Source organism: Callospermophilus lateralis, chromosome 7 (genome assembly GCF_048772815.1).
Source record: "Callospermophilus lateralis isolate mCalLat2 chromosome 7, mCalLat2.hap1, whole genome shotgun sequence".
Classification (NCBI taxonomy): domain Eukaryota; kingdom Metazoa; phylum Chordata; class Mammalia; order Rodentia; family Sciuridae; genus Callospermophilus; species Callospermophilus lateralis.
Window position 1 is genome coordinate 72998742 of NC_135311.1, and position 26472 is coordinate 73025213.

The following is a 26472-nucleotide window of genomic DNA, read 5'->3' on the forward strand; positions in this document are numbered from 1 at the left end:
AAATATTTCCGTATTTCAATCTATAATTCTGAGTCTCTAAATTAAAGCATTACTAAGGGCCTAAAAGTCTTAATACTAAGACTTCACCCTTTTCTGGAACAAAAGGATACTTCAGTTTGGCCTGTTTAACTCTGTTGGCAACTTTCCTTCAATAAAATATTTCACTGTCCTTCTTGAGGTCCTTACTACAGAAAATAGTGTCACTTTCTGTCATTGTGCAATTTAAAATAACCCATGTACAGGAAGAGCTCAGAGGGTTCTTATCTGTTTAATCTTACGAAACTTACCTTCATGTTTTCAGACTTATCAAGAACTAAACACACAATTCTTTCACTGATCCTCAGCAATGAGAAGGCAGGTGGAGGGGGCAGTGCCACCATAGGCATGGTGTTTTTAAAATCCTCAGAATTGCTGATTACTTCCCATGTACTTCTGAAATTGCACTTTACATTGTGTAGGCTTGGAGCTTCTTGGTTATGGTTTTTTGCATTACAGAATTCAACAACCTGGGAGGTTAATATAATGAAAAAATATTTTATGCATTTGAAAATCTGTAAACCACCCAAATATCAATCTCTTAGGCAATTTTGTTTTTTGAATAAAATATGACTCGTTCAATCAAACTTATAAGGCACATTTTCAATAATTATAATGATAATAACTAAAACCAAGAGCTTACCATGTGCCCATCAATGTTAAAAGAACTTTTTATTAATACTAATACATTTAATCCCTTAGTACACCTGTAGAGATGTTTTTAAAATATATGTTCTTTGATTATAAATTCTTATAATATTTTAAGTATTGGCATACTTACAGAATCAATACTTTGCATAAACATTATGGATGCCTTTTCTGTTTGAACTTTATCAGGTAAGAATTGACAGCCTTTTTCATACAATTTTGTTGTAGAATTAATTCTACATGATCTATTTAAACAACTGTTTCCTTGACACTTATAAATTCTATTTCTGCCGGTGATACCTGTGGAACACCTGAGAATATTTGGCAATTAATCTTTGAGGCAATTTAGTCATTAGCTTAAAAAAATCTTTATAGGTTGTATTTATGATGATCACAGTTTTTCTTCATATTGTATACTGTATACATCCTATTTTGCTTTAAAGAATTAAAAGTTCCTATCAAAGCAATTATCTATCTTCCAGATATTGCAGAGGGAAATTTTTGGTAGGACTTCCTGATAGATGAAATTGCTGAGTTCTTTATGGGATTAGTTGCTGCTGTCTTGTTTGCCCTATAGGCTAGAAGTTCCCCTCTCCCAGATCTCTTTCCTGCTGGCCTTATGTTGGTAAGTCAGGCACCTGGATGAGGGAATTAGAAAACCAATCACTCTGGATATCACCTTAATTTTAAGTTCTTTGTAGATTTCTTTTTAAAGGAGACTTCTCCAGAAGGATATGTCATGACATAGCCACAAGTGTTTTGATTATTCAAGGAGAATTTTTATCGAAAGGGAAATGTGACTGTGAGCAAACAGTGAGGTGCTGTCAAGAAGGATGATACAATAAAAAATTATGGAGGCAATTTAGACACATGTTTTATTGCATGGAATCAGCCACAAGTGGTAGTGATTATAGCAAATATACTGGGATGTAACTGTTATCTCATCTTTTCCATAGGCTCTAGTTCAAATTGGAAATGATGACTGGATTTCACTGTCATTTAGTGAGTATCCTAAATATGTTTCTTCCATTGCCCAAAACTTGGTGAATCTGTATGAACAATCATGATGCATATTCTGAAGCAGGAACTAGATATTTAGGAGGAATATGACATAAACAAATGTAATCAATGTAATACTTTTAAAAATATTCCCCTGAAAACTGATGCAATGGAGTAGAGGAAAGGTCTTTGTTGAAATCCTGTACCTTTCAGTTTGTTCATTATGATAAATCCCTAGCCCCAGGAAGACATATGACATTCATGAAGTTGATGGCACCCAATCAAGAGGATAGTCTATTATTACCTATGATGCTAGGTTGAAGTTCTCAAATGACCTTTATAAATACCTAAGAAGTTCCTATTTGACTCCTTAAAGCTGTTTGGTTTCTAACTCAGTCCACATTTAGCAGTACTTACCCATTTTTATTTATTCTTATATAATAGGAATAACTTTGATCTCCCAACATATGGTAAGTCTATCTATCTAGTGCACAACTTCAGTCTGAGTTCTGACAGCTATGGTAGAGAGGTGTAAAATATGTCAAATTGTCTACAAATGCTCTGGAAGTTATGTGAACTTTAATTAGATAATCAGCTGCTTTAAACTATATATACACAGACACACAATAATACACTTATGTATGTATATGAGATTTGTAGATTCTGTAGAACTATATATATATATATATATACACACACACACACACACACACACATACACTAATTGATGTTTTTATTTATACATATAAGTTATTTTAGGAAATAAAAACATGAATTATATATATATATATATATATATATATATATATATATATATATAAGTTATTTTAAGAAATTATTACATATTGGGGCAAACATGAATGTCATTTGAAAAAAGTCAAAGAAAGGAAAATAAGACCAGTTAAAAACCTCAGGTCATCAAAGAATTTGAGTATGCATGCCTTGTTGCTTCAATTTTTTTTGACTTGGAGAAGTAGTAAGGCTTCTCTTCGTTGTACTCATCAAATACTCCCCAGCGGAGATGGGCCCACTCATGGACAAACACTCTACCTGTGGGAAAACATTTTCAAATATACAGTTATATCAGGTGACAATTTTTTCTGTTGAATATTTAACTGTCAACATTTAATGTTTTTATATAGTATATTATATGACATTACAGTTTATTACAAAATACAGCATATCACTATTTTTTAATTACACAAGTTTGATAAAGAAAACATTTTTTGAGTATTTGCATGGACCTCAAAAGATTGTTCTTCAGACATTTGTAGCTATATATTAGGAGAGACTAACATTTACAACATAGTTTGTAAGTTTGTTCAGGTCGGGAAAGACAACATTCTTTTTGCATTATTTATCTTTATATATCTGTCCACCTAATTATTCATTTATTATTTTATTCATCTAAATTTTGTTGCCCACTTTTAATTGTGTTCTTAAACAAATTATTTTTCTATGCCACAATTTCTTATGCTAAAATGCATTCTCAAGAGAATAGTAATGTTTTTAATGGGGCAAAAATTTGTTCTTGGGGATAAAAAGTCAGATATTACAATGATGCGAGTCTCAGGATCCTAAGTCCAAAGCTAACAGTGTAAATAGTTATATAGTGTTTCTGGGACAGTAAAATGTCATAAGGGACATTAGGAAAAATTGCATAAGAAGGTTCAATTACATGAGTAAAGATGATAAAAAGATGAATAAACTCTACTATAGATTATATATAATTACAGTGATGTGGAAATAAAATGATTCATTCAAAGTGCTTAATACATCATTAACCTGCATTATATAACAATTACTACTGTTATTAATTTTATATTTATCATGGCACTAGGCATCAGAAAATATGAAGATGAGTAAGACACAGTCCTTGGCTTGGAACTGCTTAGAGATGAGAAAATTCAAACCTTTTATTTTTCCTAAAGAACTCAGTGGATGGAAGGATATAAATAAATCAACATTGTAAGTTGCAGGAAGGAAAACAAGTGAGGGGAATTTTGCATTAGCTATGATAAGTAAAAACTTCTCAGGATCGGGTGCAGTGTCCCATGCCTATAACCCTAAAGACTTGTGAAGCTGAGGCAGGAGGATCACAAGTTCAAACCCAGCCTCAGCAACTTAGTAAGACCCTTAGCAACTTAGACCTTGTCTCAAAATAAAAAATATAAAGGGGCTGGAGATGTAGCTCAGTGGCAAAGCAACCCTGGGTTAAATATCTAGTACTAAAAAACAACAAAAAAACCAAAAACAAACAAACAAAAAACCAAACCACCACCACCAACAAAAAACCAACCAGCCAGCCCCTCACCCCCCATCCCTGGAAAAAACACAACAGCAAAAGAAAACAAAACTTCTGAGAAAATGGAGATTAAAAAAAAAGGAGGGGGTCAGAAATATAGTCTGTTCTGTTATGCTTTTGCATTGTAAATTTACCACATGAGATCTGAAAACAAGTGAAAATACCAGTATTATACGGAGTTCATGTTTTTTCATTTTTGTCCTTGCTACTCAAAATATCATTTTGAATCATCAGAATGAACACCTCCTAGGAGCTTATTAGAATTAGCCCTGACCCAGATCCACCCACACCAGCCTGTGGTGATCCCAGGCTCACAGCAGGCCCCGTCCACCCCTCCCCCAGCAGGGCAGAAACCCACCAGAGACTAGTTTCTGGCACAGGACCACCCTTTACGACCAGTAAGTAGACTACTGCGAACCCAAGATCCAGCCCAGACTGCCCACACCAGCCCTCTTGGTTCCCACACTCTTGAAGCCCCAATTCACTCCTCCTCCCTATCACCCCTCCCCCGGGGGGACAGAGACATGACAAAGCCTAGCCTCTGGCCCAAGACGGCCCCCTCCTGCCAGCAGACTACATGGGGAGGTCAAGCCTGGTCCAGATCCACCCACACCAGCCTTTAGGGGTCTCAGGCACACAGCAGGCTCGGTCCACCCCTCCCCTGGCAGGGCAGACACCCACCAGAGCATAGCCTCTGGCGAAGGACCACCCCTTCTGACCAGCAGACTACTGAGGGAGGTCAAGCCCAGAAGCCCAGATCCACCCACACTAACTTGTACAGGACCCAGATCCAGGATGAGGCAGCATTCATTGAGGGACACCAGGAGGGTCTGGAAGCCTAACATCAAGGTGAGGTACAGACAATCTGCATGGAATATAGGGAATAAACTGTACTATCTTAGATCCACACTGCAAGAAAGAAAGACACATAGACAACATGAAAAAACAAGAGAGGAAAGTGCCCCAAACAAACCAGGACACTATAATAACAGAACCCACAGACAGTAAAGTTGATGAAATGTCAGAGAAGGAGTTCAGAAGGTTCATAATTAAAATGATCTGTGAATTAAAGAATGACTTAAATGAGTAAATACAGGCAAAAACTGATCACTCCAACAATGAGATAAGAGAGCAAATACAGGTAGCAAAAGATTACTTCAAGAGAGAGGTAGAGACTCTAAAAAACAACCAGTCAGGGATCTTTGAAATGAAGGATACAATAAATCAAATAAAAAACTCAATAGAAAGCATAACACAGACTACATCACTTGGAAGAAAAATAACGTATACAACCTGGAAAATAAAGTTGATCACATAGTGAAGATAGTTAGAAACCATGAAGAGAACGTCCAAGAATTATGGGACAGCAACAAAAGAGCAAATCTAAGAGTTGGTATAGAAAAAGGCACAGAGTTTCAAACCAAAGGAATGCACAATCTCTTCAATGAGATAATACCAGAAAATTTCCCAAATATGAAGAATGAATGAATTGGCAAGCCAAATACAAGAGGCTTACAGGGCACCAAATGTACAAAATTACAACAGATCTACACCAAGGCACATTATAATGAAAATATCTAGCATACAGAATAAAGACAGAATCTTTTAAGAGAGAGCACTCAAATCACATATAGGGGGACACCAATTCATATCTCAGCAGATTTTTCAACCCAGACCTTAAAAGCCAGGAGATTGTGAAACAACATATACCAAGCTCTGAAAGAAAAATGGATGCCAACCAAGAATCTTATAACTAAGTTTTAGATTTGATGATGAAATAAAACCCTTCCATGATAAGCAAAAGTCAAAAGAATTGACAACTAGAAAGCCTGCACTACAGAACATTCTCAGCAAAGTATTCCAAGAAGAGGAAATGAAAAACAGTGATGAAAATCAGCAGAGGGAGGGATTACACTAAAGGAAAATCTAATCAGAGAAGAAACCAAGACACATTAAATACCAAAAATAAACAAAAATGACTGGGGATACAAATCATGTCTCAAAAATAACCCTGAATGTTAATGGCCTAAACTCACCAATCAAAAGACATAGAATAACAGATTGGGTAAAAAAAAAGACCCAACAATATCCTGCCTCCAAGAGACTCATCTCATAGAAAAAGACTTCCACAGACAGAAGGTGAAGGGTTGGGAAAAATCATACCACTCACATAGACTGACATAGACTGTGGAAGCAGGGGTTTCTATCCTCTTTTCAGATAAAGTAAACTTCAACTAAAGTGAATGAAAAAGGATAAAGAAGAACACTTTACATTGTGCAAGGGAACCATACACCAATAAGACTTAACAATTATAAATATATATGCTCCAAACAATGGAGCATCTACTATGTTCAAGAATCAAATAGACCACAACACAATAATTTAGGTGACTTTAACATACCTCTTTCATCACTAGATAGATCTCTCAAACAAAAGCTGAACAAAGAAACACTAGAACTCAATAATACAATCAATAACTTAGACTTAATTGATATATACAGAATATTTCATCCTTCAACAATTGAATACACTTTCTTCTCAGCAGCACATGGATTCGTCTCTAAAACAGACCATATATTATGCCACAAAGAAACTCTTAGCAAATATAAAAAAAAGGAGAGATGCTACCCTGTATTCTATCAGATCATAATGGAATGAAATTAGAAATCAATGATAAATAAGAAATAAAATCCGGGACTAGGCTTGTGACTCAGTGGTAGAGTGCTCACCTAGCACATGCAAGGCCCTGCGTTCGATCCTCAGCACACATAAAAATAAATAAACAAAATAAAGGTATTGTGTCCAACTATAACTAAAAAATAAAATATAAAAAGAAAGAAAATCCACTCCAACACTGAAGACTAAATAATATGACTAAATGAATGAACAATGGGTTACAGAAGACATCAAGGAGGAGATTAAAAAATTTTATCAGTGAATGAGAACACAGATACAACATATCAAAATCTCTGGGACACTATGAAAGCAGTTCTAAGAGGAAAGTTCATTGCATGAAGTTCACTCCTTAAAAGAAGAGAAAGTTAACAAATAAATGACTTAACATTATAGCTCAAAGCCCTAGAAAAAGAAGAACAAATCAACATGAAAATCAGTAGAAGATAGGAAATAATTAAAATCAGAGCTGAAATCAATGAAATTGAAACAAAAGAAACAATTGAAAATGTTGACAGAAAAAGTTGGTTCTTTGAAAAAAACAAATAAAATTGACGGATCCTTAGCCATGCTATCAAAGAGAAGGAGAGAGAAAACTCAAATCACTAACATACATGATGAAAAAGGAAATATCACAACAGACACTACAGAAATACAGAAGATAATTAGAAATTATTTTTAAAACTTGTACTCCAATAAAATAGAAAATACTGAAGGCATCAAAAAATTTCTAGAGTCATATAGTTTGCCCAAATTGAATCAGGATGTTATACACAATTTAAACAGATCAATTTCAAGTGACGAAATAGTGGACACCATCAAAAGTCTAACAACCAAGAAAAGCCCAGGACGGAATGGATACATAGCTGAGGTCTACCAGACCTTTAAAGAAGATCTAATACCAACACTCTTCAATTTATTTCAGGAAATAGAAAAAGAGGCAGCACTTCCAAACTCAATCTATGAGGCCAATATCACTATGATTCCTAAACCAGGTAAAGACAAATCAAAAAAAGAAAACTTGAGACCAATATCTCTAATGAACATAGATGCAAAATTCTCAATAAAATTCTGGCAAATTGAATACAAAACACATCAAAAAGATTGTGTACCATGATCAAAGTGGGATTCATCCCAGGGATGCAAAAAAGTTGGTGCAACATACTGAAATCAATAAATGTAATTCATTACATTAATAGACTTAAAGATAAGAATCATATGATCATCTCAACAGATGCAGAAAAAGCATTTGACAAAATATAACACTCATTCATGTTCAAAACACTAGAAAATTAGGGATAACAGGAACATATCTCAACATAATAAAGGCTATCTATGCTAAGCCTCAGACCAACATCATTCTAAATGGAGAAAAATTGAAGGCATTCCTTCTAAAAACTGGAAAAAGACAGGGATGCTCTCTTTCACTACTTCTATTTAACAGAGTTCTTGAAACACTGGCCAGAGCAATTAGACAGATGAAAGAAATTAAAGGGATACACATAGGAAAAGAAGAACTCAAATTGGCACTATTTGCCAATGATATGATTCTATACCTAAAAGATCCTAAAAGTTCCAACAGAAAATTTCAGGAACTAGTAAATGAATTCAGCAAAGTAGCAGGATATAAAATCAACACCCATAAATCAAAGGCATTTCTATATATCAGTGAGAAATCCTCAGAAAGGGAAATGAGGAAAATTCTCCCATTTACAATAGCCTCAAAAAAAAAAATACTTGGGAATCAACTTAACAAAAGAGATGAAAGATGTATATAATGAAAATTGCAGAACCCTAAGGAAAGAAATCAAAGAAGACCTTAGAAGATGGAAAGATCTACCTTGCTCTTGGGTGGACAGAATTAATATTATCAAAATGACCATACTTCCAAAAGCACTATACAGATTTAATGCCAATTCTGATCAAAATCCCATTGACATTCCTCATAGAAATAGAAAAAGCAATAATGAAATTCATTTGGAAAAATAAGAGACCCAGAATAGCTAAAGCAATCCTTAGCAGGAAGAGTGGCATCACTATACCAGACCTTAAACCATACTACAGAGCAATAGTAACAAAACCAGAATGGTATTGGCACCAAAACAGACTGGTAGAACAATGATACAGAATAGAGGACAGAGACTAAAACACAAAATTACAATTATCTTATATTAGACAAAGGGCCAAGAGCATGAATTGGAGAAAAGATAGTATCTTCAACAAATGGTGCTGGGAAAACTGGATATCAATATGCAACAAAATGAAATTAAACCCCTATCATTCACCATGCACAACACTCAACTCAAAGTAGATCAAGGACCTAGGAATTAAACCAGAGACCCTGCATCTAATAGAAGAAAAAGTAGACCCTAATCTCCATCATGTGGGATTAGGCCCCAAATTCCTTAATAATACTCCTGTGGCGCAAGAATTAAAATCAAGAATCAATAAATGGGATGGACTCAAACTAAAAAGTTTCTTCTAAGCAAAAGAAACAATCTGTGAGGTGGATAGAGAGCCTACATCTTAGGAGCAAATCTTTACTCCTTACACATCAGATAGAGCACTAATCTCTAGGGTATATAAAGAACTCAAAACGTTAAACACCAAAAAAACCAAATAACCCAATCAATAAATGGGCCAAGGACCTGAACCGACACTTCTCAGAAGATGATATACAATCAATCAACAAATATATGAAAAAAATATTCATCATCACTAGTAATTAGAGTAAAAAAATCAAAACCACTCTAAGATTTCATCTCACTCCAATCAGAATGGCAGCTATTATGAAGACAAACAACAATAAGTGTTGACCAGGATGTGGGGAAAAAGGTACACTCATACACTGCTGGTGGGACTGCAAATTGGCGCAGCCAATATGGAAAGCTTGGAAGTATGGAGACTTGTATGGAGACTTCTTGGAAAATTGGGAATGGAACCACCATTTGACCCAGATATCTCAGTCTATACTCAAAGGACTTAAAAACATCATACTACAGGGACACAGCCACATCAGTGTTTATAGCAACACAAATCACAATAGCTAAACTGTGGAACCAACCTAGATGTCCTTCAATAGATGAATGGATAAAAAATGTGGCATATATACACAATGGAATATTACTCATCAATAAAAGAGAATAAAATCATGGCATTTGCAGGTAAATGGATGGAGTTAGAGAAGATAATGCTAAGTGAAGTTAGCCAATCCCAAGAAACAAATGCTGAATGTTTTCTTTGATATAAGGAGGCTGTTTCATAGTGGGATAGGGAGAAGGAGCATGGGAGGAATAGACGAACTCTAGATAGGGCAGAGGGGTTGGAAGGGAAGGGAGGGGTCATGGGATTATTAATGATGGTGGAATGTGATGATCATTATTATTCAAAGTACAGCTATGAAGACATGAATTGGTGTGAATATACTGTGTATACAACCAGAGATATGAAAAATTGTACTCTATATGTATAATAAGAATTGTACTGCCTTCCACTGTCATATATAAATTTAAAAAAAAATGTAAATCTCAGGCTCACCTCTGACCTAGTTGGTTGAAATCTGCTTGTTAACATAATATCTACATACTTTAAATTATTCTTACAGATTAAAATTTAGTAACACTGGATAAAGTTTTCTTGAACAAAAACTATTGGGTCTAGAATTATAACCCTGGATGGAGGAAAAACCACTATGATAGGAATTATAAGAAAATTTAAAATTGCCTGTACCAGTGGCTCTTTTTACCCAAGGTATACTCTTAGCTTAGGTTACATCATTCTCAGCTGAGGGCAGATTCCTCTACCTTGTCACAGATTTTCCTTCTCCCTTTCTCTTTCTCTGATTCTTTTTTAAAAAAATTTTACAACAGATTTCATTATGTTGCTTAGGCTGGCGTTGAGATCCTGGACTGAAGAAATCCTCCTGCTTCAGCCTCCTGAGGTAGCTGCCTGGCATTTTCATTCTTTAAATAGCTTTTCTGTGTGTTTGTGTGTGTGTGTGTGTGTGTGTGTGTGTTTGTGTGTGTGTGTGTGTGTGTGTGTGTGTGTTTAATAACTTCTGTGGCAACAATACTGAGTCATTGCATAGGTGGGTAAAGTCATCTCTCTAAGTACCTATTATTATTGTTTTTTTAATTGTTAGTTTTACAAAGTTCCAAAAGTTTCTCAAATCAGGAATCATTTTCTAAGCCTATTTTTTTTAAAACAAATCTTGTTGTTTTTAGGGCATAGTTTTGAAGAATATGAATTTTTTTAAAGAAACATATATAGTATATATGCAGAAGTTTCTAAGAGGAAGAGAGGAAATTTATGTCAATCATAGGATAGAGCTATGGCGGGGGAGTTGAGAAAAGAACAAGAGCTTGAGAAGGGACAGAGGCATTGAAAAATTGGAGAAAATTCTCTTCTATGATAGGCAGAGTTGAAGAGAGGTGCTAGGGGACATGAGTTATAATGTAGAAAGGAAAAGGTAGGGGCTTCAGTTTGCTTCATAAAGACATCTGTTGATTTATGGGAGTGAGAAGAGTGGCTAGTTATCTTGAGAAAAATGGTAAAAGCTTTAAAGCGGTTGCTATGGGAAATGAGAAAGGGAGCTGAGAAAAGTCAAGAAAAAGTTTTTTGAGTACCTTTGAGGGCATCAATGAGTTTAGAAAATGTGTATTTGTAATGATGTCAATTGGTTTTGTAATTTTCTTGAACAACCTGAGAAACATAGAAGCCAAAAGAGAGACTGGATCATTCAGTACAGGAGACTTCATAAATTGAATCAAAGCTCAGGATAAGAGTTAGTTGGGGGAATCAAACTATTTGTATTTATGGTTGAAGTGACTGAGTTTGCTATATATGACCGGAAAGAAAGTACAGATACACAGATGCAAAGAATTAGAGGGACCAAGGAAAGCAATTCTGGTCAGGATAACACATGGGAGAGAGGTAAGATTGGGATTGAGGGAATGATGGAGCTTTCAAGGTTGGAGAGGGGAACTGATACAGATATTGGCGACTAGAGCTGGCTATGTTGGTAGAGACAGGGATGAATGACCGTTCACTGAACTGGCAATAGGAGAGGGAGAGGCAATTCTGGGGCAAGGGATTGCATGAAAGTTTTCATTGAATAGTGACATGTGAACTGGACTCTCCTTTAACAGTGATTTGCATTTTTATCTGTAAAATAATTTCTTTCATTTCTCTGAACAAAGGATCTTAATATTTAGATTGAACCTAGTGAAATTTCCATTTCAGTAGGTCCAAATGATCAACTATAGACAATTTCATCTGATACAAGCAAATAATTTAAATAATAATATCAGCAACTAACAGCCTGTGGATTTTTCTCTTGATCAAAAAGTGGCATGATGACTCTCTCCAGCTTACTTTGCCTCTGTTTTCCATGGAACTTACATATGATTGTTAATAACCACATGTGGATAACTAGAAAATTGAAATCTAAAAATTATGCCTTAAGAAAATATTTATTAATTATGCTCTCTGTCCAAATTTCTGAACACATTATTATACTGTATTATGTACATTTACATGAATTCTCTATTTTAATTTTAATAAATTTCTACAAGGTAGAAACTCAACTATTCACCATTTTACCAGGAATAAGCACAAAAAGGTCCCTTGTTTAAGTTTACACATAGCTAATAAACAGAGGAGTCAGGATTTGAAACTTGAGACTTCTTCTCCAAGGCCTGTTCACTAAATCTGGGAACAGAGATGCTTGTTTAAAATGAGATGTTTCGTCCACATTTCCTACCTGATGGTCCATACTCATTGTGTTTTCTTCCTAGTATGAAGTCAGGGGTGAAATGAGTGTATTCTCCTTTTTCTCCACACTCTGTGAATTTCCTGGTGTATGGTTTATCTCTGCCTGGGAGGGCTGGTGCTGCAACTCTAACATCGGCCTGAGAATGTTTAAAAATTTATTAAAACATCATAAATAGAAATTATAATATTAAATCTTAAAAACCATGAAACAGTGAATTGAGGTTAAAATTAGAAAGCAGCAGAAAGCACTTAAGAGAAGACTTTGGACAATTACGTGTTTGTAGGTCTCATGTTTCGGCCTCCTATACTGAGGATTTTCCTTCCAATTCTCAGGAATTAATATAGATACATTTTTGAAAAAAAATCTTTTTTCTGTGGCTTCAAATAGGTACGTAGATGCGGTAGTAACCATGTCCTGTTATCAAATGAAAAAAATGTATGTGAGTGTGGCTGAGTGAGAATGAACTGATGGAGCAGAGCTTATCTCTGACATCTCCCCTTTGTACCTGTCAACACAAAAGCACCTGCCTGATGAACATTGTCTCCACCCACTGTACCATTGCTGCAACCTGTTAGATTCAAACTATTGCTTTGTCCTGCACATCGAAAGGCTTCTCAGTCTTCTGTTCTCTTACCCTAAAAGGCAACTGCTTATGTTTGGTGTTTAGAAGAATCAATTAATATGAATATGCACATGAATGGACTTTGGAATAATCTTCTTGGCCCAGTACTGGTGTTAGTGCTTTCTTGGTTGATTTATATAGTGTTCTGAAGTTCAGTTTCCTCACCTCTTTAATGGACCATTGCTACACACCTATCTTTATGGTTGCCATAAAGATGTAACGAATTAGTAAGTACCTTAAACTTCAATGCTGCAATAGCATTTGTACAGATAGAGTGACAAGTGAAAACCCTCCACCATTTTCTCCACACTGCAGTTAGAATGATCCTAGGACATGTAGGATAGTGTACACCACCTCTGCATAAACCCTTCCATTGATTCTCATCTCAGAGTAGAAACCACATCTTTCCAGTGGTCTGAGCCCTGCTTCCTCTCCAACATCAGCTAGCCCCATGCTTCCTCCTGTTCATCCACATCATTTCTTTTGTCACAGCAAACATGCTGTCACCTACCACTGTGCCCAACCCACAGGTTGTCAGTGGGCTCTTGCATCGGACTCTGCTGAGATGTTACTTTATCAGTGAGGTCTGCCCTGACTATCTACATAAAAGAATATCCTCCCCTGATTGCAGCCCCACCCACACTCTATACCCCCTTTCTTGATTTAGTGTATTCCATAGCAACCTGCTAACATCTGGTCTGTTAATTTACTCATTTTTATTATTTAGATCTCTCTTCCATTCTCCATGAGACCAGAGACTTTTTTCTTTCATTCACTGCTCTTTCCTCTAGCATAACATAAGCATTCAATAAATACTTATTAAAGAGCAGATAAATCCAACTACTAATTTACAAATGAGGAAACTAAGGATCAGGTGGGACCTGTGCTTTATTTAAAATATTGTGTTGAGATGAGGTAGAATCCCATCTGGAACCTCCATCTATTTTTATCCTTTCCAACACTGTCCCCACTGCACCATGTTGCTTTTAAATTTTCTGGAGATTTCAGAGTTTCCATAATAATTTTTCACTATAATTATTTTTTTTTCTTTTTCATGATGCAAGGAAAAGGAATTCCATCAATCTTACCTTTATTTTTTCAATTAATTTTCCATCTTCTGGCACACCAGAATCTATAGCAATGACAAGGCCTTCATATCCATTGTCGTTCAGCCTCACAAGGGAAGTTTTTGACCTCTGTATCAGGAATATAACTAAGAAGGAGAACAAACCTCTGAATAACCCCATTGTTCCTTTCTGGTTATTCAAAAGGCTTCTTTGACTTTGTCTCTGTCTGTCTATATATACCTCTAAAAATTATCAGTGTTTGCTTATTATGAGATGTTGACTGTTTAAAGGTCAATATTACATGTATGAGAAGATATTTGACTTCAATTTACATTAAAGTTTTATTGTATGTTACTGTAAAGGTGATCAAGAATCATAATAAAAATCATATCTTTCGATAAAGTGCACTACACATTTTCCTCTTGAGACATTTTTATCCCTAATTTTGGTTAATTTCCTAAATATAGACATAGGCTATATTTTATGTAGAGTGGAATGTGAAAATTCATAAAAAATCATAATAAAATGAGCAGACACTGAAATGCTAGTACTCTTCTTCAGTGCTATAGAGCAACTGAATTATCTTAATTATTTATCATCTAGGAATAATGGTGTTAATAATGGAAGAGAATATTAGATCATTAGATGTAAATAATCCCAAATTAGGTAAAATAGATTTGAAACCCAAATTAAATATCTTAAAGACTTTTATAAATTAAAGATTTGATAAAGTGATTAAAAAATCTTGTCCATTAAAGAGTGGAAATCATTTGTTTTGATCCAAGTATATCAAAAACACCTAGGGGAGATCCAAGATGGTGGGCCAGAGGGAGACATCATTCTGTCTCCCTCTGTTTCCTGGGACTCAAGTAGTGAGAATACTGCTTCTCTGTGAGGGATATTCCTGCTCCTGCGCAGGAATCACAACTCCAGGCCTCAGCATCAGAACAGGTCTCCCAAGTACTCACCCACATCGGGACCATTGACATCACCACCCATGCAGAACTTTTGGCCACTCGCCTGAACAGAAATCCTGTGTGCTGCTCCCATGCAGAACACCTGGAAGCTACCCACATGTGGGAATTCTGGCGGCCACGCCTGTGTGGACACCCATCTACTAATGTGGGGCTCCCCTGGTCTCCTCCATCTTGGGACTCTGCAGCAATAGAGATAGTCCCCTACACACAGTAGTCTGACTGTGTTGAACCCACCCTAATTTAATTTCAAGATTGAAAGCCATCTCATCACAAAGTCATGAAAAGTTTATTTCTGTTTTACTCTAAAATATTAAGATTTATCTTTGGCCTGACCATAATTTGATGTTTTAAAAACTTGCTTGGGATTCTTGCCCACGCTTTGAACTTACCTGTGCCCGGTTCTCCTTGACCAGATAACAACCCTCCCTGAAATCCCAGCTGCTCCTCATTAACTTTGATGTTGGAATCTGAGTTTGCTCCCTACCTAAAGATGTTAAACAATGTAGAACATAAATCTACTAAAACAATGTAGATCATAAACCTACTATCTGCCCTTGTATTACACTTGCGTGAACCCTGTCAAGCTGTAAATTCCCAAGACACCTCCCTTTTTGTAACTTTTTGTGTTATAAAAACTTCCCTGTTATCAGACCAGCTGCTGTTCTCTGGCCCTGTTTTCCCAGGTAAGGCAGCTGCTGGCCATCTCTCTCGGTGTATACAATATAAGCTTGCTTTAATTTGGTTTTGGAGTCGGTGGTCTTTTCTTTGCATCGTGGTTCAACACCTGCACCTGGGAACTTTAAAACAGGCTCTGAAGACAGCCAACAGCCACACACTGCATGCCACAGAGCTCCTCTCTGAACATATCCTCAAACACCATTGCATGGCTCCCCCCACCAGACCCAACACACCATTGCTGAAAGCAGCCACCTCCAACTTGGTTGGCCAGATATCCAGTTTCTAATTCCCCCCTCTCTCCAGCAGCTGCTGCCCTGGCACAGTGACAACCAACACAAAATAACTTGTAGTGGCAGGTGCACAGTGCACTCAAAGTGCCACAAACAAGACTCCTGGAGAGAAAGGGCCCTTATTAGGAACTAGTAAGGGAGAGGGTGAGTGTGATACAGTTTTGATGCTAACATAGAGACCAGGAACTAGGAGGTCTTCAGGAGAGATAAGGAGAAAAAAACAGGCTCTCACATCATATGAGCAGGCCCAAAAAGAGATCCTTGAGGTGTAGTCTCCCTTTGGGAACTGGTGGGTCCACAACCCACTTCCAGGTGCCCTTCACCCAGGACCAACCCTCCAACCCTGGTTACCTTTACCATCCAGAGGGTGGAGGTACCAGCTAACAACAAACTACCCCACCTACTGGATGAGAAGGGAAGCAGGAAAGAAACTGATCTCCAACCAAAACAATCCTTGTTTCTTCCTTCAAGATGTTTTTTCTTCTTCTCCCTGTCTATTCTCCTTCCCTCACATCCCCAACATATGTGAAATAAAGTATTTCACATGAATTAGAGTTTTGAGGACTGGGATGTCTGAATGGTATATTACAGTTATGTTGTATATTCTATTTTTTTCCTCCAATTTTTACTATTTTATTATTTTCTATTATATATATATATATATGTGTGTGTGTGTGTGTGTGTGTGTGTGTGTGTGTGTGTATTTTATGTACTATACTGACTTCCCACTTACTTGTCTACCAAAAGTACTTCCTCTCTATTCTCCTGCTACTAACTTTTTTCCTTAGATTTCTCTTTCGCACTTCCTAAGATATAAAAACTTTATACCCTCACCTCCTTCCTCCTCAGCATATCATCCTACACCTAACTCCTGGTTCTTTGTTCACTGTCAGAAACTGTAAACCCTTTTACAAGCCTACTGATTATATTGTAGATAATAATTAAATTTACCAATTCTGCACACGTGACCAAACTGTAAATGTCTTAATAGCAACTACTTGTTTTTAGGTTGTATATTTGTTTATACTGGGATCTGTTAACATTGTCCTGTCCCCCAAAGGAGAGGCATTGGAACCCTAAAGGGGCACTATAAGCCTATAGGGTAAAAATGTTAACTCCACAGTTCCACACCGCTGGAAGGGAAGACACATGAGTAACATGAAAAGACAGTAAAGTGCCCTAAACAAATCAAGAATTAGAATCAATGGCCAGCATAGCAGAAGGAATTACAGAGAAGGATTTCAGAATATACATAAATAAAATGTTTCATGAATTAAAGGATGATATATCAGAGCAAATATAGGAAGCAAAAGATTATTTTGACAAAGAGCTACATAAGCGAATATAGAAAGCAAAGATTACTTCAATAGGGAGATAGAGGTTCTAAAGGAAAACTGAACAGAAATCCTTTAAATGAAGGAAACTATAAACCAAATTAAAAGCTTAATTAAAAGCATCACCAACAAATTAGACCACTTAGAAGACAGGCCCCCAGACAATGAAGGCAAAATATATAGTCTTGAAAAGAATGTAGATCACACAGTGAAAATGATAAGAAACCATAAGCAGAATATTCAAAAAACATGGGATAGCCTAAAAAGACCAAATTTAAGACTTATTGGGATAGAGGAAGGCATAGAGCTCCAAACCAAAGGAATGAGCAATCTATTCAATGAAATAATATCAGAAAAATTTCCAAACATAAAGAATGAATTGGAAAACCAAATTCAAGAGGCTTACAGGACACCAAATGTACAAAATCACAACAGATCCACACAAAGACATATTATAATGAAAATGCCTAACATACAGAATAAGGAGAGAATCTTAAAAGCCACAAGAGAAAGGAATCAGATTACATACAGGGGGAAACCAATCAGGGACACTAAAAAAAGGTTTTTCAACCCAGACCCTGAAAACTAGAAGATCCTAGAACAACATAGATCATGCTCTGAAAGAAAATGGATGTCAACCAAGAATCTTGTATCCAGCAAAATTAACCTTTAGATTTGATGATGAAATAAAAACCTTCTCTGATAAACAAAAGTTAAAATAATTTATAGCTAGAAAACCTGCACTACAGAACATCCTTGGCAAAATATTTTATGAAGAAGAAATGAAAACAACAATGAAAATGGGCAGGGAGGTAGTACACTAAAGGAAAAACTAATCAAAGGAGAAACCAAGTCAAGTTAAATACCAAAAATAAACAAAAATGGCTGGGAATACAAGTCATGTCTCAGTAATAAGCCTGAATATTAATGGCCTAAACTCACCAATCAAAAGGAATAAGCTAGCAGATTGGACTTAAAAAAAAAAAACAATATGCTGCCTCCAGGAGACTCATCTCATAGGAAATGATATACACAGACTGAAAGCGAAAGGTCGGGAAAAATCATACCACTCACCTGGACTGCGGAAGCAAGCAGAGGTGTCCATCCTCATACCAAATAGAGTGACTTCAAACTAAAGTTAATCAAAAGGGATAAAGAAGGACATTTCATACTGTTCAAGGAAACCATACATCAACAAGACATAACAATTATAAATATATATGTCCCAAACAATGGAGCATCTATGTTCATCAAACAAATTCTTCCCAAGTTCAAGAGTCAAATTGATCACAACACAATAATTTTTTGGTGACTTTAACACATTTTTTTTTCACCACAGGATAGATCTTTCAAACAAAATCTTAAAAAAGAAACTGGAACTCAACAATACAATCAATAACTTAGACTTAACTGACATATATAGAATATATGTTGAAGGATGATCTTCAACAACTGAATACACTTTCTTCTCAACAGCACATGGATCCTTCTCTAAAATAGACCATATATTATGCCACAAAGCAACTCTTAGCAAATACAGAAAAGTAGAGATGCTATTCTGCATTTTATCAGATCATAATGGAATGAAATTAGAAATCAATAATAAAATAAAAAAATAAAAATTACTCCAACACCTGAGACTAAACAATATGCTACTGAATGAACAATGGTTGCAAATGACACCAAGGAGGAGATTTAAAAAAATTTTAGAAGTGAATGAGAACACTGATACAACATATTCAAATCTCTGGGACACTATGAAGGTAGTACTAAGAGGAAAGTTCATTGCATGGAGTTCATTCTTTAAAAAAAGAAAAACTCAACAAATAAATGATCTAACGTTACATCTCAAAGCCCTAGAAAAAGAAGAACAAATCAACACCAAAACTAGTATAAGACAGGAAATAACTAAAATCAGAGATGAAATCAATGAAATTGAAACAAAAGAAACAATTGAAAAAAATGACAAAACAAAAAGTTGTTCTTTGAAAAAATAAATAAAATTGACAAACCCTTAGCCATGCTAGCAAAGAGAAGGAGAGAGAAACCTCAGATTACCAACATCTATGATGAAAAAGGAAATATCACAACAGACACTACAGAAATACAGTAGATAATTAGAAATTATTTTGAAAACTTGCGCTCTAATAAAATAGAGAATATCAAAGGCATCGACAAACTTCTAGAGTCATATGATTTGCCTATATTGAATCAGGATATATACATAATTTAAACAGATCAATTTCAAACAATGAAGTAGAAAATTCCATCAGAAGCCTACCAACCAAGAAAAGCCCAGGGCCAGATGGAGTTCTACAAGACCTATAAAGAAGAACTAATACTTATACTCTTCAAATTCTTTTGTGAAATAGAAAAAAATGGAGCACTTCCAAACTCATTTTATGGGGCCAATATCACCCTGATTTCAAAACCAGGCAAAGACACATCAAAAAAAAAAAAAAAAGAAAAAAAAAAAAAAGAAAGAAAGAAACCTTCAGACCAATATCTCTAATGAACATAGATGCAGGATATAAAATCAGCACCCATAAATCAAAGGCATTTCTGTATATCAGTGGCAAATCCTCAGAAAGGGAAACAAGGAAAACTACCCCATTTACAATAGCCTCCAAAAAAAAAAAAAAAAAAGAAAGAAAAGAAAACAATACTTGGGAATCAACCTAACAAAAGAAGTGAAACGAAAACTACAGAAAACTAAAGAAAGAAATTAAAGAAGACCTAAGAAGATGGAGGATCTCCCTTGTTCTTGAGTAAAATTAATTAAGTATGCATAATTAATAATATCAAAATGACCATACTACCAAAATACCACCATACAGATTTAATGTAATTTCAATCAAAATCCCAATGACATTCCTCATAGAAATAGAAAAAGCAATCATGAAATTCATCTGGAAAAATAAGAAACCCAGAATAGCTAAAGCAATCCTTAGCAAGAAGAGTGAAGCAGGTGTCATCACTATACCAGATCTTAAACTATACTACAGAGCAAAACTAACAAAAACAACATGGTATTGGCACCAAAATAAACTTGTAGAACAATAGTACAGAATAGAGGACACAGACTCTAACCCACATAATTAAAGTTATCTTATATTAGAGAAAGGTGCCAAAAACATACATTGGAGAATAGATAGCCTCTTAAACAAATGGTGCTGGGAAAACTGGAAATTGATATGCAACAAAATGAAATTAAACCCCTATCACTCACCATGCACAAAACTCAACTCAAAATAAATCAAAGACCTAGGATTAAACCAGAGACCCTGCATCTAATAGAAGAAAAATTAGGACCAAATCTCCTTCATATTAGATTAGGTCCAGACTTCCTTAGTAAGAATACTATAGTGCAAGAATTAAAATCAAGAATCAATAAATTGGATGGTTTTAAACTGAAAAGCTTATTCTCAGCAAAAGAAGCAATCTGTGAAGTGAATAGAGAGCCTACATCTTGGGAGCAAATTTTTACCACTTGCACATCAGATATAGCATTAACCTCTAGGGTATATAAAGAACTCAAAAAGCTAAACACCAAAATACCAAATAAACCAATCAATAATTGGGCCAAGGAACTGAACAGACACTTCTCAGAAGAGGATATACGATCAATCAACAAACATATGAAAAAATGTTCAACATCTCTAGCAATTATAGAAATGCAAATCAAAACTACTCTAAGATTTCATCTCACTCCAGTCAGAATGGCAGCTATTAAGAATACAAACAACAATAAGATGGACATCATTGCTGAGGATGTGGGGGAAAAGGCACCCTCATATATTGCTGGTGGGACCGCACATTGTTGCAGCCAATATGGAAAGTAGTATGGAGAATCCTTGGAAAACTGGGAATGGAACCATTTGACTCAGCTATCTCACTCTTAAGTCATACTCAAAGGACTTAAAAACAGCATACTACAGGGACACAGTCACATCAGTGTTTATAACCGCACAGTTCACAATAGCTAAACTGTGGAACCAACCGAGATGCCCTTCAGTAGGTGAATGGATAAAAAACCCTGTAGTATATATACACAATGGAATATTACGCAGCATTAAAAAATAATAAAGTCATGGCATTTGCAGGTAAATGGATAGAGTTGGAGAATATAATGCTATGTGAATTTAGCCAATCCCTAAAAAGCAAATGCTGAATGTTTTCTCTGATACAAAGAGGCTGATACATAGTGGGGTTGGGAGGTGGAGTATGGGAACTCTAGATAGGGTAAAGGAGTGGGAGGGGATGGGAGGGGGCATGGGGGTAGGAAACATGGAGATGGACATCATTACCCTAAGTACATGTATGAAGACACAAAGGGTGTGACTCTACTTTGTGTACAACCAGAGATATGTAAAGTTGTGCTCTATATGTGTAATATGAAACTTGTGTTTCCACAGATAGTGCTGGTAAAATTCTGCTGTCATATATAACAAATTAGAATAAAAAATAAATTAATTAAATAAAACAACTGGTACTTTGCTGGTCACAATATTGGCAGATAAATTATATTAATTGTTAACATTTATTCATTGGTTACCGAGGCACAGATTCATTCCCTTAGTCCTCATGGCAACTTTCAAATGTAAATACATATAGTATCTTATGTATGGATAATCTGAGGCATGTAGAGTTTAAAACTTGCCAAGATCACACAGGCAGTGAATTTCATAATCAGGATCTGAACCCAGCATTCTTATGCCAGGTACCAGGAATCTAATTACTCTATAAAGAGGCAATGTGGTTTTATTAGGCAAATAATACAGTAAGTTTTTTTAAAAGGAGAAAAGAGGTCAGGTTAGGAGTTATGATAAATCTAGAAGTCTTGTCCTAAAGTAGAATGAGTCAGGACATAACAGGACCCATAAAAGGACTGAAAATAGACTATCTTAATAGTTCAGATACAGGATGCAATGTTGAATTCTTGGCCACATTCCCAAGATAGAGGCTTTGTCATGTGTGTCTAGACTTTGCCTTCTCAGGTGGTGCCCTTTCCCTCCTTCCATTCCCTTGGGAATTCTGCAGGATAATTATATCCTCATAGAATTACTGTTGTAGAAGATTCTGGATGGACCTGTTGCAGTAAAAACCCCAGGGAAACTGTGATGTAGGTGAAGATAGGATATTGACAGTTACATTCTATGCAGTCTGGCCCTGATTCCTCCCTAGGCTGCCTTCCTATTACTCCCCTCCTCTCTTTTAACTTGCTTCAAGCAAACCAGGCATGTTCTGAACCTATGGAATCGGTACTTAGGAAATTTTTTTGACCAGTGTTGACTGAAATAGTAAATGATTATCACTTAAGCCATAAATAACAACACATCACAACGCCTAAACAAAAGTTTGTTCAATGTCTTTGAAACACTGGAGACACCTGGGAGACTTGGATCCTCTCCAATATTTGGTATATTATCTACTTCACTTGAGGAGGTGCTATTACCCCCTCAATAAATGTGGGAAGGTCTTTGTAATAGGGCTGAAAGGGAGAGATGTCCTCTTTGCCAAAGCTGTTGGGAAAAATCTCCCTCCAAACATTGGCACTGAGCATATGCAGCCTGGTGAATGTTCATAACAGTCACTTTCCTTTGGTGGCCATGTGATGAGAACCTTGGAGTTCAAAGGTATGTTCTTGACTTTATTTTTCCACCCTTCTCCCTGGCTGAGTTTCTACTTTCTTGGTAGAGAGGGAAGTGGGGAGCTGCTCCAGGGCCCTCAGAGGCATCCCTTTCCATGACTAGTCCACTTGTTACATGTTCCTGAGTGGCTGGTGCAGCTCCAAGCCCACTGTCTCCATCAGGCTGACCTCAGGAAGGCATCCAGGCAGAGGCCAGCTCCTCACATGTGAGAAAGGACTGTGCTTAGTGGGTCTAATCCAGATCCATCTTAGGCAAACAGGCTCAATTGCAACACTGGAGAGGCCTGGGTTTCCTTGCTGTGACTGGGTCAAGGAAGAGTTTTAAAAATGTCATTTGTTGGGGATTCATTTTCATGCATAACAAAAAAAATGTATCTAACATATCAAACTTGTATTTTCACAGATAAAATGACGTCAAGTTTGTTTTTTTTTTCTCTTAAAGTGAATTGATTTAAAGATAATAATAGGGAAATTGTACATTGGGTACAGGAGTGTGCCTGAGGTTGGCAATGTGTATGCATGACTTAGTCCATGGTGGTACAAATACAATCATCTCCATTTTCTTAAATGTTGAAAACAATTTTACAATATAGTTTAACTATAATTAAAGAATTCCGTTATTGATGAATATTTCTCTGCATTCAGGTTTCCAGTTCAGGGGATTATAAAATGTAAGGAAACTTTTCCCATACCTTTACTAGTCCTAGGAATTATACATTTAAGATTATTTAGCAGCTTTGGGTTGTTATTGGTATCACTTGCATTTCATTAATTTCTTCTTTTATTATTAGTCATTTCTTTTGTTACTTTTTGGTTTCTAATACAATTCTCTAGCTGCTTTACCACATTAATTGCTTAGCTAATATATTTTTGTTTGTTTTATTGTTGTTTAGAAATAAGGTTAAAACAAGTACACTGACTACTATTTTGGCCACATCCTACAAGTTTTAGTATAGCAGTGTCAATAGTCTCTTTTATTCAACTTATATACTTAACATTTGTTTCCACAGAGTTTTTAAGGTGAATTTCAATTTTTATTTCCTCTCTAATTCTACACCAGATTGGGGTATTTGATGTATTTAATGCTGAGACTATTTTGCTACAATCCTTCCTGTGTCCTTGAATATCATACACAAATTTCAGATTTATTTGTACAAATTTTTATTTCACCTTTAATAGTATCTTTAAGTTTATAAGTGCAAAAATGCAAAATTGGTAAATGTTTCAATTTTTTCAAATATAATTACTATGCACTATTCTTAAATGAAACCTTTATTATGCATAATCTTTTCAACTTCAAGTGTGGTTATATTATACTTAGTTTTCAGATCATAACTCAAAAAGTAAATCAATATATAAAGTTAAATTAATAGTTGTTTTCATATGATTAATGTAATCTTTGTGTGTATATGGAAATATCACAGTGAATCCCATTAATATGTATAATTAATGTGTGTGAATTTATAAAGAATTGAAAACTGATTTTGGTCCTGTCATACAGTATTGACATTTTGGGTTAACATTTAAGATCTTAGGAGAACTTATCTTTACTGGGTTAATAATTCTCTCTTCTACTCCCTTTGTAGCTCTAACAGACATTTTATTGACTCAATAACTTTTTTTTCAAGAGTCATAAAATAAACGTATTTGTACTTTTCCATGTTAAATTTATCATGAGAGAAGTTCCTTACTTATTACTCAGAGGGAGAATGAAAATGCCAAGTACATAAAATGGAGTGCTAATTTTCTGTCTTTTTTTTTTTTTTTTCTCTTTACCATCCCATTCCAGGCTTTCTGGGTCTTCAGATGAACAACACTGAATTCTCCAACTAGAGTCAGAACTGACTACCATGATAATAGAAGGATCTTTTGTCATAGGATTTTAAAATCATGGGTCAGTCACATGTTAGAAGAGTAATAGCCATTTTCTTTCATTATGATAGGAATATTTATATTATTATTTATGTAGGCATGTGGTTTATTATTTCATTTCTGTTCCTAAAGGAATCATATTTCTAAGAAAAAATGGCAAGAGTTTCTTTTTGCAAAGCCTAGTTGCTCACCCTTACACATTTTCTGAAGGTGATACTAGATTTCAGTTATTATAAGTTACTCGCCATTAGCGCAGAACCTGGGATATAAATGGGTTGAAATTTATCTAGGAAGTTTAGTTTCTTCCTCCTTCTTTTTGCTCTTCCCATCCTCAGTGTGTGCATTCTGCTCTGTATTCCTTGGGCTGAGCACACATGGTCAGGGTACTGTCCTTTTGAAGAAAAGGTAGATCTGGAAACCAGTTTTTCTTTCCCTACCCTCAGATTCTAATTAATGTGAGCTGTGATTCGCTTTGTACCTAGTGAGACGAGAATCTGCCTTTCAGACAATATCTTTGGGGTAATAAAAGGAGGGTCTGTCTGATTTTCAAACATGAGGAAAAGCATTAGATATCCCAACTGTGGCTTTAGATCAAACCACACTTGTTAGTTGAAATTCATTATATATACAACTAACATTTTGGTCATGACTCCTATGTCTCTTTCCAAATTAGTTCCAGACTCTGAAAGAAGATGGCTGTGCTTTGTTTTTGCCAGATTAAAGCAATACAGGGAACCAACACAAATACACCAACACAAGGAACAATGTGAAATCACATATTTTTACATTTTTGATACACCCCACTATTAAAAATGGCTTGTTGACCCTTTTTTTCTTAGTGTCCATAATCCTCTTTCCTTTATTCTGTTCTTTCTTCTTGGATTGCTGAATTCCTGGAACTCCAAATAACTTTTATTTATTCTACAAAATCGTACTTCAACTCTTTCATGTTCATCCCCAACTTACACATTCAAACCCATCATCGGGAAGTGATTATGTTTATAAAGAGCTTCTGGATAACACTAGTTTAGGAGTCACCTTTGAAATTGCAAAACACATTTCCAAGGAGGCTTTACATTTTAACTAAAGGAATTAAAATGAGGTCCTTGGACCAGTAATACCGGTTTCTCTAAAAATCTGGAGATGTTTATACATGTAAATCTCTCAGACTACCATGGGAAGGGCCTCAGCATTCTGTGTTTTAACAAACTCTCCTGATGATTCCCTTTAACATTAAAGTTTGAGAATGCCTGCTCTAAGCTATTGTTAATCAACAATGCTTTCTGTGGTAAAGGAATTTCAAACTAGCTATTTCCCAATTAGCTAAATATTCATCTGGTAAAATGCTAAGGAATAAATTAAGAGAGATAAGTTAATGTGGTATAGATGGTTTTGTGGAAAGGGAAAAAAAACCACCAAAGGATAGTTTGGAACTATTGTTATACCTAAAGAAGATATTGAGATGCACTAGGGTTAATTTGCCAACTCTAGTTTTAGACAGTATTGTAAAAAGAGTAATTATATTGGGAAAGGTACTGATAGAAATC

The 26472-nt window shown here is 35.6% G+C and overlaps 1 protein-coding gene across 1 annotated transcript in view; it reads right to left on the minus strand.

Moving 5' to 3' along the window:
• Positions 1-14304, minus strand: part of LOC143403894 (calcium-activated chloride channel regulator 4-like) — a 35441-nt gene extending 21137 nt beyond the window's left edge. Inside the window, exons 1-6 of the mRNA XM_076862210.1 lie at positions 14146-14304; positions 12709-12849; positions 12424-12571; positions 2625-2733; positions 818-995; positions 288-506 (exon numbers count right to left, since the gene is read on the minus strand). Coding sequence (XP_076718325.1) covers positions 288-506; positions 818-995; positions 2625-2733; positions 12424-12571; positions 12709-12849; positions 14146-14304 — 954 coding nt within the window. The remainder of the gene's footprint in view (positions 1-287; positions 507-817; positions 996-2624; positions 2734-12423; positions 12572-12708; positions 12850-14145) is intronic.
• Between the last annotated feature and the right edge of the window lie 12168 nt (positions 14305-26472).